At 40.1% G+C, this 12,769-nt stretch overlaps 1 protein-coding gene and 1 long non-coding RNA gene across 4 annotated transcripts in view; both read left to right on the top strand.

Annotated features, from left to right (window-relative positions):
- The first annotated feature begins 186 nt into the window (after window positions 1-186).
- LOC122556544 (liver-expressed antimicrobial peptide 2-like) lies at window positions 187-1,891 on the top strand. Its single transcript, XM_043703329.1, has 3 exons — window positions 187-285; window positions 956-1,095; window positions 1,611-1,891. Exons 1-3 carry the CDS (start codon window positions 220-222, stop codon window positions 1,645-1,647), a joined length of 243 nt encoding a protein of 80 aa, XP_043559264.1. The 5' UTR covers window positions 187-219; the 3' UTR covers window positions 1,648-1,891.
- An 8,003-nt stretch (window positions 1,892-9,894) lies between these two features.
- LOC122556545 overlaps window positions 9,895-12,769 on the top strand; it is a 15,527-nt gene continuing 12,652 nt past the window's right edge. For all 3 annotated transcript variants that reach the window (XR_006313560.1, XR_006313558.1, XR_006313559.1), the window contains exon 1: window positions 9,895-10,035. This is a non-coding gene — a long non-coding RNA (uncharacterized LOC122556545). The remainder of the gene's footprint in view (window positions 10,036-12,769) is intronic.

Raw genomic sequence — 12,769 nt, 5'->3', positions numbered from 1 at the left:
ACCATACTTTAGTCCTTGTTATCTTATTTGCTGTTTCTGCCTCTAGTAGATTATGAATCTGAAGGAGTTGATCTTTGCTTCATGAGCCAGCAAAATCACCTGTAATAACGTCAAGAATTTGGGCCAATGCCAAGTGGCTGCTCTATAAAATGCAAGGCATCACACGTTTTAGCTATGAATATTTCTAAGTGCGCAGCTATTACAGAATCCTCTGCAGAAATGAATGCTCAGATTTTGAACATCGTTCTTATTATTTGCGTGGCTTCAACTCTTTTCGTCAGTCAGGTACTTACACTCAAATCATTTCTTGCATGCCATAATGTAATGAATTTATGAAATGTAATACATTATTTTCCATTACAATGCTTTATTAGTTGGTTACAAAGCTGTGCAACAGTGGCAAAACACGTGAGCTTTATTATGGTAAGACCCCTTTTGCCACTAACATCGGGAGAGGCACCAAACCTAATGCCAGTCCTTCTGATAGGAAGGATGGAACAAGTGGAGGGTTGCTCATTCTAGAGCTGCCTCTTGTTGTAACTTGTGGCAGCTGGTGAAGGGACTAACAGTTGAAGTCTGAGTAAAACTTCTCTTCCTGTTTCTTCTGGACAGCAATACACAGCATATTTAAGCAATGCCAGTTTTAAGTGTCATCAGATGTAGGTTTTATTTTATAAAATAGAGTAGGTTCAAATTGCTACTATGGAGATAGTAGACCACAAATCTCATTCTGTATTCAAAGCACTTGAGTTAATGACACTTTATACCTTTCTTGTCTGGGCCACACAGATCTGATTGCGTAGTTTCATGCACAAATAGATAAAGGCTATCATAAGCCTTATATCCAGCTTCAGAGTAAAAATATATTTATTAACTCATTATTAAGATCTATTAAACTACTTAGTGGATGATTGCAGTGATATTATGAATAATTTGATTGTGCCTCTTCTCACAGGCTGACTGTGCTGCTATTGGGCCAGTAGAAACTGTGCTTCAGAGAGCCAGGAGAATGACTCCTCTCTGGAGATGGATCACTTACAGACCCCTTGGATCCTCTTGCAGGAGCAATGAGGAATGCAGCTCAAAATACTGCAGGTAAATAAGAAAAACCTTGACAAAATAATGTGAAGATTACCATGGCCAGTTTTTCAGTTGTGGTCTAACTAGAAAGGGCTAATGAAGTTAACCAAAAAAAATTACTAATTAATATCCTGTACAATATGCTCCACAACATTATTTAAAATTTTTAAACTTGTGTGTGCTTTTGTTTTTTTTCCAAAGAAAACCCATCTTTGGGGTCAGCATATTGCAAACATTGTAATCTATTCAAACAGGAAATTAAAGCCTTCTCCAAAATTATGAATTTTACTGTTTATAGACACCAAATTCAGAACAAGTATGGTTTACATCACCATCAAAGTTGATACAATATAAATGTGAATAAATCATAAAAAAGTAAATGCAAAAACAATTCATTGGGATGTCTTTCCATTTATAATTATGATAGATATTATAACAACCACATGTTCTCTTAAAGTCCTTTACATAATTAAGAAAATGTCACATTGCTTTACTATTATGCTAATCCAAGTATTATCTTGTTTTTACAGAAAGAAGCGCTGTGCCTTGGCAGCCAATGAAGATTGACATTCAAACAAAGCTTTTGTACAGGATAACAGTCACAAGTTGTCAGAAATAGCCATGTAAATGAACTTTGACCAATGCACTTATGTAAATAGTTTATGCCCAATGTTTGTGTAAACGACTTTCTAACCAAAGTACTCTACTAAATGAATTGTGTACAGTGCTGATTTGCGAGCACATATTAATATATTTATATGTATTTATGACCAATTAAATTTGAATAAAACATATGAATATAAGAAAAGCAGTAAAATAAAGTACTTCAATTTTTATCACTTTAAAATCTAGTATTGGTAACACTATCATGCATTTGTTCACCGTAACTGTTGTGCAATACTCTCACTTTGACTTGTTCCAGACTTACATTTATACCTTTCTGACTCAGCTGGAACAAACAGTTAGAACCAGATACTTTATTTCAAAAACCAAGAGTAAGATTAGTCAAACATACATATACATTCTCCTGGCATTGCATCCTCGTAGTGAAATAAATGTGAGATTAGTCAATGAATATTACTTCTCATCTGTACAGAGTGTCTGGTTGAACATGAATGGTTCAGTTAAGATGTGGAATTCCCAGAATAGAAATTATGAGAGAAAACCAGAATGGAGCCCTCTGAAGTGTAATGGGGTAATGCTTATTCAACCAACGTTGCTTAAATTTAATTATGTTTTGCACAGAGCAAACTTAAATAAACACAGTCTATTTTAACTTACTTCAGTGGGTTATTTACTCACCCACGCCATTTCTTTGGATTGCCTCCCATACACCACCTGCTAGAAGCTTCAATCTATTTTGAGCAGAAAAATGCAATCGAGCTCTGATTCTGTAGTGAAACCATGTGAGTAGGTAACATGGTCTGAAAATTAAAGGGTATCAACCTTGAACTGCTCAGGGAAACTTCAGTCGGACAAGGCAAGTCATTACGCTAATTCTCAATGTGCACAGTACTATGTCCATTAAGTTATAAGAATTTGTTCTAGATCAGAATATGTAACATAACTGGGTTGTATGATACTGTTTAGACTTAAAAAAAAATCATTACTGTAATTTCAAAGTGTCTGTCAAATAATATGAGATCTTCCAAGTCAATGAGGCTTTCATCAATTTCAGTCTTTGCTTTACGTGAATGGGGGCCATAGGTCATTTGGTCAGGAGCAAGGCTGTTGGCACAACGACTATTGTGGTTTGTTTCTGGTGGCGTGAGTGCAACAACATGCAGCAATCTTATTTACACTGTTTCAGGCTTGTTGTTAAAATGAGAGTTCAGTGCTGCAATTGAGAAACCTCAGAAAGACTTTCCTGGATATAGTGCAGTGGCTGAAACTGGAACCTATAAAACCGAGCATGCTTCAAGTACGGGCAGATGGAAAAGGCAGAATTTGAATTTGGGAGGAGGAACTGGTGAGCACAGCGTGCCCCTGTGAACTGGATATTGGAGGATAATGAAACCTCAGAAAATGTAGAAAAGAGACTGTCTCTGAACGGAGAGGCCCACAATGGATGCAGGCAATTTCTCCATAAAGTGTTGCATGCCTGAAGGGTATATGCCTGACATTTGAAGGAATCTTTTGTCATTTCTCTATCAAACACAATCTTTCTTTTTTACTAAACGAAACGCCGAAAGAACTGTGGATGCTGGAAATCAGAAACAAAAGCAGAAACTGCTGTAAAAATGCTCAGTAGGCCTGGCAGCATCTGTGTAGTGAAATTAGAGTTATTGTTTTGGGTTCAGTAAGTTTTTCAGAAGTTTCTTTTCTAGCTGTTCCATCATCTGTTACCGGTATCAAGGGCTGGAAGTTTGCTGTTTCCCGAGAAAGGGACAGATATTGAAGGGGGGGCAGTGGGAGGGGGAGCGATGGGAGGTGGGTGCAATAAAGTGGCACCAACGCCTTATATTGCCCCCTACAGCTGCAGTAATGTTACTAGCAGCAGGGGGCAGTGTTACATAGTGTACTCACCCATTGGACAATTGAGGAGTATTGGTTAATTCCTGATCAGACAGGCCCTCCCATGCTGGTGCTGGGACTTTCCATATGGGAGGTAGGAAGCATTCCGTTGACTATATGAAAACTAGCAGGCATTTGCAGTCCTGTTTCCTTATCGGAGGTACCCATCTTGAGGTTTTATCTCCTCCCTCTTCTTTGCATTCCCACTGCCCCCTATACTTGACTCCTGCAGCTACCACTACCCTCACAGTCTGTGTCCAGATGTGCCAATCTGGTCCACGCAAGCCCCTGCAATCACCTCACAGTTGGGGCTATGTTGCTGAACAGTGCCACTCACAGTGAGACTGCTGGAAAGATAAAGTATTGTTCACCCAATTGATTTTTCCAAAATGGGGTCTCTCCCTAGTGGCTGACAAAAAACAGATTGAAGCCAATTAATGGCTAGACAGCATTAAAACTCCGCTTGGCAAGTCAGTCATCTGGTCACCTCCAGCTAAACTGATGAAACAAAGTTCATGTTGAAATCACTTTACAGTTGGTTTCATGTTTAATGATGGATTGAGACTTGGGCTAAGCTCATGCTTGGGCCAGGATAACTTGATTTAACACTAACTTTACTTTATTGAAGTTTTTGTTTTGTGAAAATAACCTATAAACTAAACAAAGGGCAGCTTAACTACACAGCAAAGAAACTGCATGATCATTTACTGCGCCTGTGTCATGAAATCTGCATGATTTGATCATGTACATTAATCTTATCAGTTTAGACAATAGCATACTCAAAGAAACTGCACTGAGCAGGTATTGAATCAAAAACCTTTTTTGGCAGAAGTGTCCTCAAGTATAAAGCATATTGGTCAGACTGTAAAGAACCAAGGCAGTGTGCATAGTGATGGAAATTGAATAAAGATCCATACACCTTATGTCATTCACCGTGTCTCACACTGCACGCACACAGAAAAAAAATTAAAAAAACAAAACAATCCAGGAGTGTCAGAGATTCTGTTCACGCTGAGAGCTGGCTCTGAGGGAGCTGGACCACTGTCAAGAACTATACAAGTGTAAGTAAAGGGTGACTTGGTGATGGGAATACCAGCCTCGGTGGAGATATTTTTTAAAAAATTTAAAAAGTATCCCCTTTCACTGTTTGATCATGCAGTATTGCCCTTTGATGTGAAGGGCACAGCTTGTCACTAGCCACTTGGATGTCTCCTTTCTTCCTGGTGGTGGAATATCAATAAGGATTTACACACTTGTTGTTCTTCACTGTGTCCTACACCTGCACACACATGACATGGGTGCTGGGGAAAAATAAGCATTACTACAGTGTGAGGAAAAGCAAAAAATAGACAGGAGTGTCAGGGGTTCCGTTCACCCTGAGATCTGGCTCTGAAGGAGCTGGATCAGTGTGTGAAGGACTCTCCATTTTGTGATAAGGGAGGGGGGATACTCAGAGCTGGACCAGCATCGAGGACTTTCCATGTGTAAATAAAGGGTGACTTGGTAATGGGATATCAACCTTGGTGGAGTTATTTCAATGGCAACAAGAGTAATGTCCCTGAAGAAACTTACTCACAACAGCCTTCTTTGAGTTGGGGTAAGCATTATGGAAGCTTGACTTGTTCGACCTTGCCACCAAAGAATGGGCCCAGTATGTGGAAAGAATGTGTTATTTTTTCCGTGCATATGACATTGGGAGATGAAAAGTAATGAGTGTAGAACCTGTAGCTTTTTCAGTTATTAGGAGCCTAACTTTGCCAAGGCACTGAATACTAAATCTTTCGAGATTTGATGGATTTAGTTCGGAATATTATGACCCTAAGGTTCCTGTAATTCTGAGACATTATCATTTTTACTTGGCAATTTGAGAACCAGGAGAATTCATACTGGGATTGTTGACTAGGTTAAGATGACTGGTAGAAGCATGTGACTTTAGTTGAACCCTTAATGAGATGCTGAGTGACCAAATGATATTTGGAATTAATAATGTCACCATGTAAAACCACCAACTAGATGAAGGCTAACTGAACCTCAAAGAGTGACTTCAACCGGCTTTATTATTGAAAAATGTGGCAAGTGGAGGATGTGTTGCAGGGTATTCTAATGGAAGTGGAGACCCTTGCCAGTCTGACTGGGTGAAACTGAGAAATAAGAAAGGGATGATCACCTTATTGGGATTGTATTATAGACCTCCTAATAGTCAGAGGGAAATTGAGAAACAAACTTGTAAGGAGATCTCAACTATCTGTAAGAATAATAGGGTGGTTATGGTAGGGGATTTTAACTTTCCAAACATCGACTGGGACTGCCATTGTATTAAGGGTTTAGATGGAGAGGAATTTGTTAAGTGTGTACAAGACAATTTTCTGATTCAGTATATGGATGTACCTTCTAGAGAAGGTGCAAAACTTGACCTATTCTTGGGAAATAAGGCAGGGCAGGTGACTGAGGTGTCAGTGGGGAAGCCCTTTGGCGCCAGCAACCATAGTTCTATTAGATTTAAAATAGTGATGGAACTGGATAGACCAGATCTAAAAGTTGAAGTTCTAAATTGGAGAAAGGCCAATTTTGATGGTATTAGGCAAGAACTTTCGAAAGCTGATTGGGGGCAGATGTTCGTAGGTAAAGGGACGGCTGGAAAATGGGAAGCCATCAGAAATGAGATAACGAGAATCTAGAGAAAGTAAATTCCTGTCAGGGTGAAAGGAAAGGCTGGTAGGTACAGGCAATGCTGGATGACTAAAGAAATTGAGGGTTTGGTTAAGAAAAAGAAGGAAGCATAGATAAGATCTAGACAGGATAGATCGAGTGAATCCTCAGAAGAGTATAAAGGCAGTAGAAGTTTACTTAAGAGGGAAATCAGGAGGGCAAAAAGGGGACATGAGATAGCTATGGCAAATGGAATTAAGGACAATCCAAAGGGTTTTTACAAATACTTTAAGGACAAAAGGGTAACTAGAGAGAGAATAGGGTCCCTCAAAGATCAACAAGGCGGCCTTTGTGTGGAGCCACAGAAAATGTGGGAGATACTAAATGAATATTTTGCATCAGTATTTACTGTGGAAAAGGATACGGAAGATATAGGCTGTAGGGAAATAGATGTTGACACCTTACAAAATGTCCATATTAGAGGAGGAAGTGCTGGATGTCTTGAAATGCATAAAGCTGGATAAAACCCCAGGACCCAGGTATACCCTAAACCTCTGTGGGAAGCTAGAGAAGTGATTGTTGGGCCTCTTGCTGAGATATTTGTATCATTGATAGTCACAGGTGAGGTGCCGGAAGACTGGAGGTTGGCTAATGTAGTGCCACTGTTTAAAAAGGGTGTTGGGGATCCAAGATGGTGGCGACCCAGCAAGTCTGAGTCTACTGTGCTCCTCCCAAGACTTGGGCAAAGTGGATCACCCACCCCCACCACACTCACCAAATCATTTAAAATAGTTTTTACTTAATGTAGTTAGTTGTTTAGTATTGAATTTAAACAATTTAATCTCCAGTAAAAATGACTAAAGGGAAGGGAGCCCGCAGCTCTCAGCAAGCAGGAACCCCTCCCCCTTCTCCAGCTGCAGCAGAGGCGTCCGCAGCCGCTCCAGGGGGCTTAAGTACAGTGGCGAGCCTCGTGGAAATAATCTCCAAACTCGATGCAAAGGTCGACGCTTTTATTGAAGAATCCCAAAGCTGATGAGACTCACTCTTGGCCGTGCTACAAAAGCACGACTGAGACATCAAGGAAATCGACGCCGAGTTGGAGGGGTGGGGCTAAAGGCCGCGACCTCCGAAACTACAGCACAATCGGCCGTGGATCGGGTCTAGACTCTCGAACAGCGAGTCTGGACCTTAGAGAATCACATTTGTTTGCTGGGCCTTCCCGAACAGGGAGAGGAAGGCCAGCTTACAGTGTTCCTTGAACAGTGGCTTCCACAGCTTTTAAATCTGAAGGCTGGATCAGGCCAGGTAAGGGTGGAATGGGCCTACTGGGTTGCAATACGTGGGCCCGGCTGGAACCAGCATCCCCGCGTGGTCCTGTTCCGGCTGCAGAGCTATAACGAGAGGCAGATACTCTTAGAAGCCTCCAGAAATCTTGGAAAAGATCCCCAAGCCATGATCTATAAAGGATTCAAGATCATGTTATTCCAGGATTTTTCCCCAGCTTTGGTCCGAAAGAGGAAGGCGTTTGATGAAGCAAAGAAGTGTTTAAAGGACTTAAATATTCAGTACTCCTTGTGCTACCCAGCGACGCTACGCTTTAACCATAAAGGATCTGTGTATAACTTCGGATCGCCGGAAAAGGCCAAGGAATTTTTGGACTCTCTTAGATAATTATAAGAGTTAATTGACGTCGGTTTGCTTTCCCCCCACTCCGGTTTACATCCCCCCTTTTTTTATATATTAATCCCTTTTTTTAACCTTACTGTTTAATATTATCTTGGGGGCTGGTGAGAGGGATTTATTTATTTGTTCTCTACTTTACGATTTTATCCCCTTTTTAAAAAATTCTATATATATATATATATGTATGGGCCGGGGGTTTAGTTAATGTTGGTGGGGGGGAGGTGGTTACCTTATCCTATTGTATCTCTGTCTCTAGGAGCGGGGTTGTTTTTCCCTTGTTATATTGCATTATTATATATAATTATTACTTGTTGAGGCTGTAATTTTATAGTTATATAAATTTATGCATGGTATTAACATTACCAAATATATCCTGGTGTTGGTGTGGGTGGGGGGTAGGGTGCTTACTGTTAACTCTAACTCTGTAGTATATTTGAATTTTCTTCATCATATTAAGGAGCGCCTGGGTCAAGGGTTGGACACTGCTTGGGAGAGGATATGATGGACTTTTGGAAAGGAAGTGATACCCCCTGGGAACAAGGGGGAAAATTTTCATTTAAATACGTTTTATATTTTTTTTATGTAGAAATAGCTTTTTATTATACTGTTGTGAGTGTTTCAGAGAGCCTTCACTTTTGTGAATTTTATATGCTCTATGCTCGGGATGTTCTGGATAGGGTTTCCCCTCCTGAGGGGTCTCGGATCTGCCCGGACGATTATGGTTGAGCAGTCGGTTAAGTGGTGCACCTGGAATGTCAAGGGGAGTAATTCACAAGTCAAAAGGAAGAAAATATTATCAAACCTCAAGAAAGAAAGGGTTGATATAGCTCTCCGACAGGAGACACATTTATTGGATAAAGAATACGTGAAATTACCAGGTGGATTTTTCTTCTTTTAGCTAAAAAAGCAGGGGAGTTGTTATTCTTATCTGGAAGAATTTCCCTTTCAAAATCCTAAATCAGATAAAAGACAAATCTGGATGATATATTCTGATTAAAGCCCTTACAAATGGAGAGGAATATGAGATTTTAAATTTGTATTGCCCCCCGGCACATCCTTTTAAATTTATAACGGAAGCCTTCTCAAAATTGATGGCTCTCAGTGCTCGTCATACAATTATAGGGGGAGACTTTAATTGTATTATGGATCCGGAAATAGATAGGACTCCCAAGAGTACTGCAGGAGTATCTCCCAGATCTAGACAATTGATGGATTTGAACAAAGAATTAGGACTAGTAGATGTATGGAGATGTCTTCATCCACAGGGCAGAGATTTTTCTTTTTACTCCAATCCACATAAATGTCATACCAGAATCGATATGTTTTTTGCCCCCTCGATTTTTTAAAATTCCATATCATCCTGTAAAATAGGCATTATAGCAATTTCCGATCACGCTGCTGTATATATGGAAATCAAGGCGAGGAACAATGAGACATCCCCCCAGCATTGGCGTACGGACGCCTTCCTGAGGAAAGATAGTAAATTTGTAAAGTACTTTTCTCAAGAATTTAAAAGTTTTTTAGAAATTAATTTAGGTACGGCTAGCAACCCATCAATGATGTGGGAGGCCATCAAAGCTTACACGCGAGGTTTGATCATCTCATACTCAGCGACCCAGAAAAAATTAAAGGGAGAACAACAACGTCTGCTCGAAGCTCACTTAAAAGCGGCTGAAACAGCATACGCTGACTGACCTTCTATTATCAAATTGCAAAGGATTACTGCCCTTAGGACAGCTCTAAATACCACGCTTACCCAAACAGCTAAGAGAGAAATATTGTTTGCAAAACAAAGGTTATATGAATTTGGCGATAAACCTGGTAGATACTTAGCATTTCTTGCAAAGAAAAAGAAGGCCCCTCAAACTATCACGTCTATCAAGGAGAGTGCGGGTATTTTGACTTATGATCATAAAAGGATTAACGCAATCTTTAGAAAATTTTATTCTGATTTATATAAATTGCAGGATTGCGAAGACAGGACTAGGAGGATGCAGTCATTTTTTAAAAACCTGATCTTTCTGGACCTAACTCCAGAACAGGTATCGGCCTTGAATGTTCCCCTAACAGTCCAAGAAATACTTGACGCAATCAGGCAACTTCAGAGCGGTAAGACACCTGGCTCAGATGGTTTTCAAGCTGAATTCTATAAAGAATTTACAGGAATATTGGCTGGTCCACTTATGGATATGTATAATTATTCATACAGTCAGGGCTGTCTCCCGCCTTCGCTGAAAGAGGTGAATATCTCTCTTCTCCTTAAAAAAGGAAAGGACCCAGAAGATTGCGCGTCATACAGACCAATATCCTTGCTAAATGTAGATTTTAAAATCCTTTCTAAAACGTTAACATTGAGGCTAGAAAGGGTATTTCCACACATCATAAAGGAGGATCAGACGGGGTTTCTTCAGGGCCGTAGATCATCCAATAATGTTAGAAGGGTTTTGAACGTGATTCAAGCCTGCCATCAGGGAAAGATACCAGGAGTAGTCGTCTCATTAGACGCAGAAAAGGCATTCGACAGGGTTGAATGGTCATATTTGTTCTTCACATTGGAAAGGTTTGGCGTTGGAAAGCTGTTTACCAAATGAGTCTCAACACTGTATAGTGATCCCAAGGCAGTTGTGATTACCAATGGATTAGGCTCGGATAGCTTCAGTGTGGATAGGGACTGCCGTCAGGGATGTCTTCTTTCACCATTGTTATTTATGCTAATAATTGAGCCACTAGCAGAAGCTGTACAGGCTAACCCTAATATAACGGCCCCGAGGATTGGTACAGGCAAAAATAAAATTACCCTGTATGCAGATGATGTTCTTCTATTTCTCACTAATCCCCTGATGTCCGTGCCTCGCTTAATCCAAGTTATTAATACATTTAGTGTTTTTTCAGGCTACAAAATTAATTTCTCAAAATCGGAGGCTATGCCAATGGGTGGCCTCTCTTATTGGACGGATCCCACTTTCCCTTTCGGTGGTCCCTGGAGGGTTTTTTATATTTAGGCATTTTTATTATCCCAGTATTTGGTCAGTTATACAAGGCTAACTTTGTGCATTTACTGGAAAGGATAAGGCAGGACATCCAGCGATGGGGAGACCTTCCAATTTCCTGGCTGGGTAGAATAGCACTAATTAAAATGAATGTCCTGCCCCGTCTCCTATACCCTATGAGAATGCTTCTGGTGAAGCTGCCAAGGCTGGCACTACGTAAGTTAAACGGCTGGTTGGGTTCCTTTATCTGGAATCATAGATGACCCCTCATTAAGCTGAAGAAGCTACAGCTTCCACAGGCAAGGGGAGGATTGGATTTCCCATATTTTAGGAAATATCAATTAAGTTCCCTATTAAGTTACATAACTGATTGGGTCTTGTCTGACCCACAATCAATCTGGCTGGACATCGAGGCTTCTCAAGCAAAATGCCCACTTATTAACCTTTTATTTTCAGACAAGAGGAAAATCATTACGGACCACTGTAAAAACCCTATAATACTAAATGCAATTAAAGCTTGGAATATAATGCGGCAAAATGAGGGCAACTCACATAAAACATCCCCCTATGCCCCAATAGTGGGAGCATGGGGATTTCAACCGGGGCTTACAGATGTCACTTTCAAACTCTGGAGATCCAGGGGTATCCCATGTTTAGGGGATCTGTTTAAAGAAGGGATCCTGATGTCTTTTGAACAGCTGCATCAGAAATTTGGATTATCTAATGGAGACCTCTTTTGATACTTCCAAATTCGAGATTATAAATATAAGAAGACTACGTTATTAGATAGTCTTTATAAATCAGATAGAGAACGTAGAGTGCTATGGCCAATGGGGGTATCTTCCGTCAGCACTATTTATCATTTATTACATGATGTAGTATCAGGAGATATGGACAATCTGCTTAAAACATGGGATCAGGAATTGGGACTAGAAATCTCTATAGAAACATGGAATGACATTTGGGAAAACGCCAGAAGAATCACCATCTGCAACAGAACTCAGGCCATTCAGTTGAAGATACTTCATAAGGCCCATATAGCACCGGATCGATTGGCAAAATTTAAGGCAGGAGCATCTCCAATGTGTCCCAAATGTAAGAGAGAGGTGGGCACTCTTGTACATTGCTTATGGACCGGTCATAAGATCTGTAGATATTGGACTAAAGTAGCAAGTGCTCTGACAGAAATCTTAGGAACGGAAATTAGAGTGGACCCTGTATCTCTCCTTTTGGGCTTTTCAAAATTACCCTTCCTGGATATGCACGGGAAGAGATTATTTTCCATTCTCTCTTTCTGTGCAAGGAAAAATATTTTGGTAAACTGGGTGGCTAAGGGCCCCCCTGGACTTTCAAATCGGTACAGATTAATTATGGAATGTATTCCCCTTGACTACCTTACAAATATGGTGCACCAAAAGACCGCATTATTCCATAAAATATGGCAGCCCTTCTTTAATTATATACATACAGATATTTCGGCCATCCTAATAAGGGCTTTTATTTGAGATGGCGAACCTGGCTGGTCCGGGGCCCCTTGGGAGAGGAATCCCGCACGAATACGGGTTTTGTTACAATTTTATGTTAATACATTCCGAGCATATACCTCACTACCCAATTTCTGTGTTATCCGTCGGGGTTTTTAAAAATTTTATTTGAATAATGTAAGAGACTTAATTATACACTCTAGTTAGTTGTAGGTTAGATTAGTAGTTAGTTAAGTTTTGTTTTTTTTTCTTGGTATTTTTTTCTTTTGTCAAATTTTGGTTATTATTTATTTAAGATTTAATTGTATATCAATGTTGATCCTCTACTTTTTATCATTTACATAAATGATTTGGATGTGAGCATAAGAG

This window comes from Chiloscyllium plagiosum, chromosome 14 (assembly GCF_004010195.1).
Source record: "Chiloscyllium plagiosum isolate BGI_BamShark_2017 chromosome 14, ASM401019v2, whole genome shotgun sequence".
Lineage (NCBI taxonomy): Eukaryota > Metazoa > Chordata > Chondrichthyes > Orectolobiformes > Hemiscylliidae > Chiloscyllium > Chiloscyllium plagiosum.
Note: the sequence above shows the minus strand (reverse complement) of the source record. Positions and strands in the feature narration are given on the sequence as shown.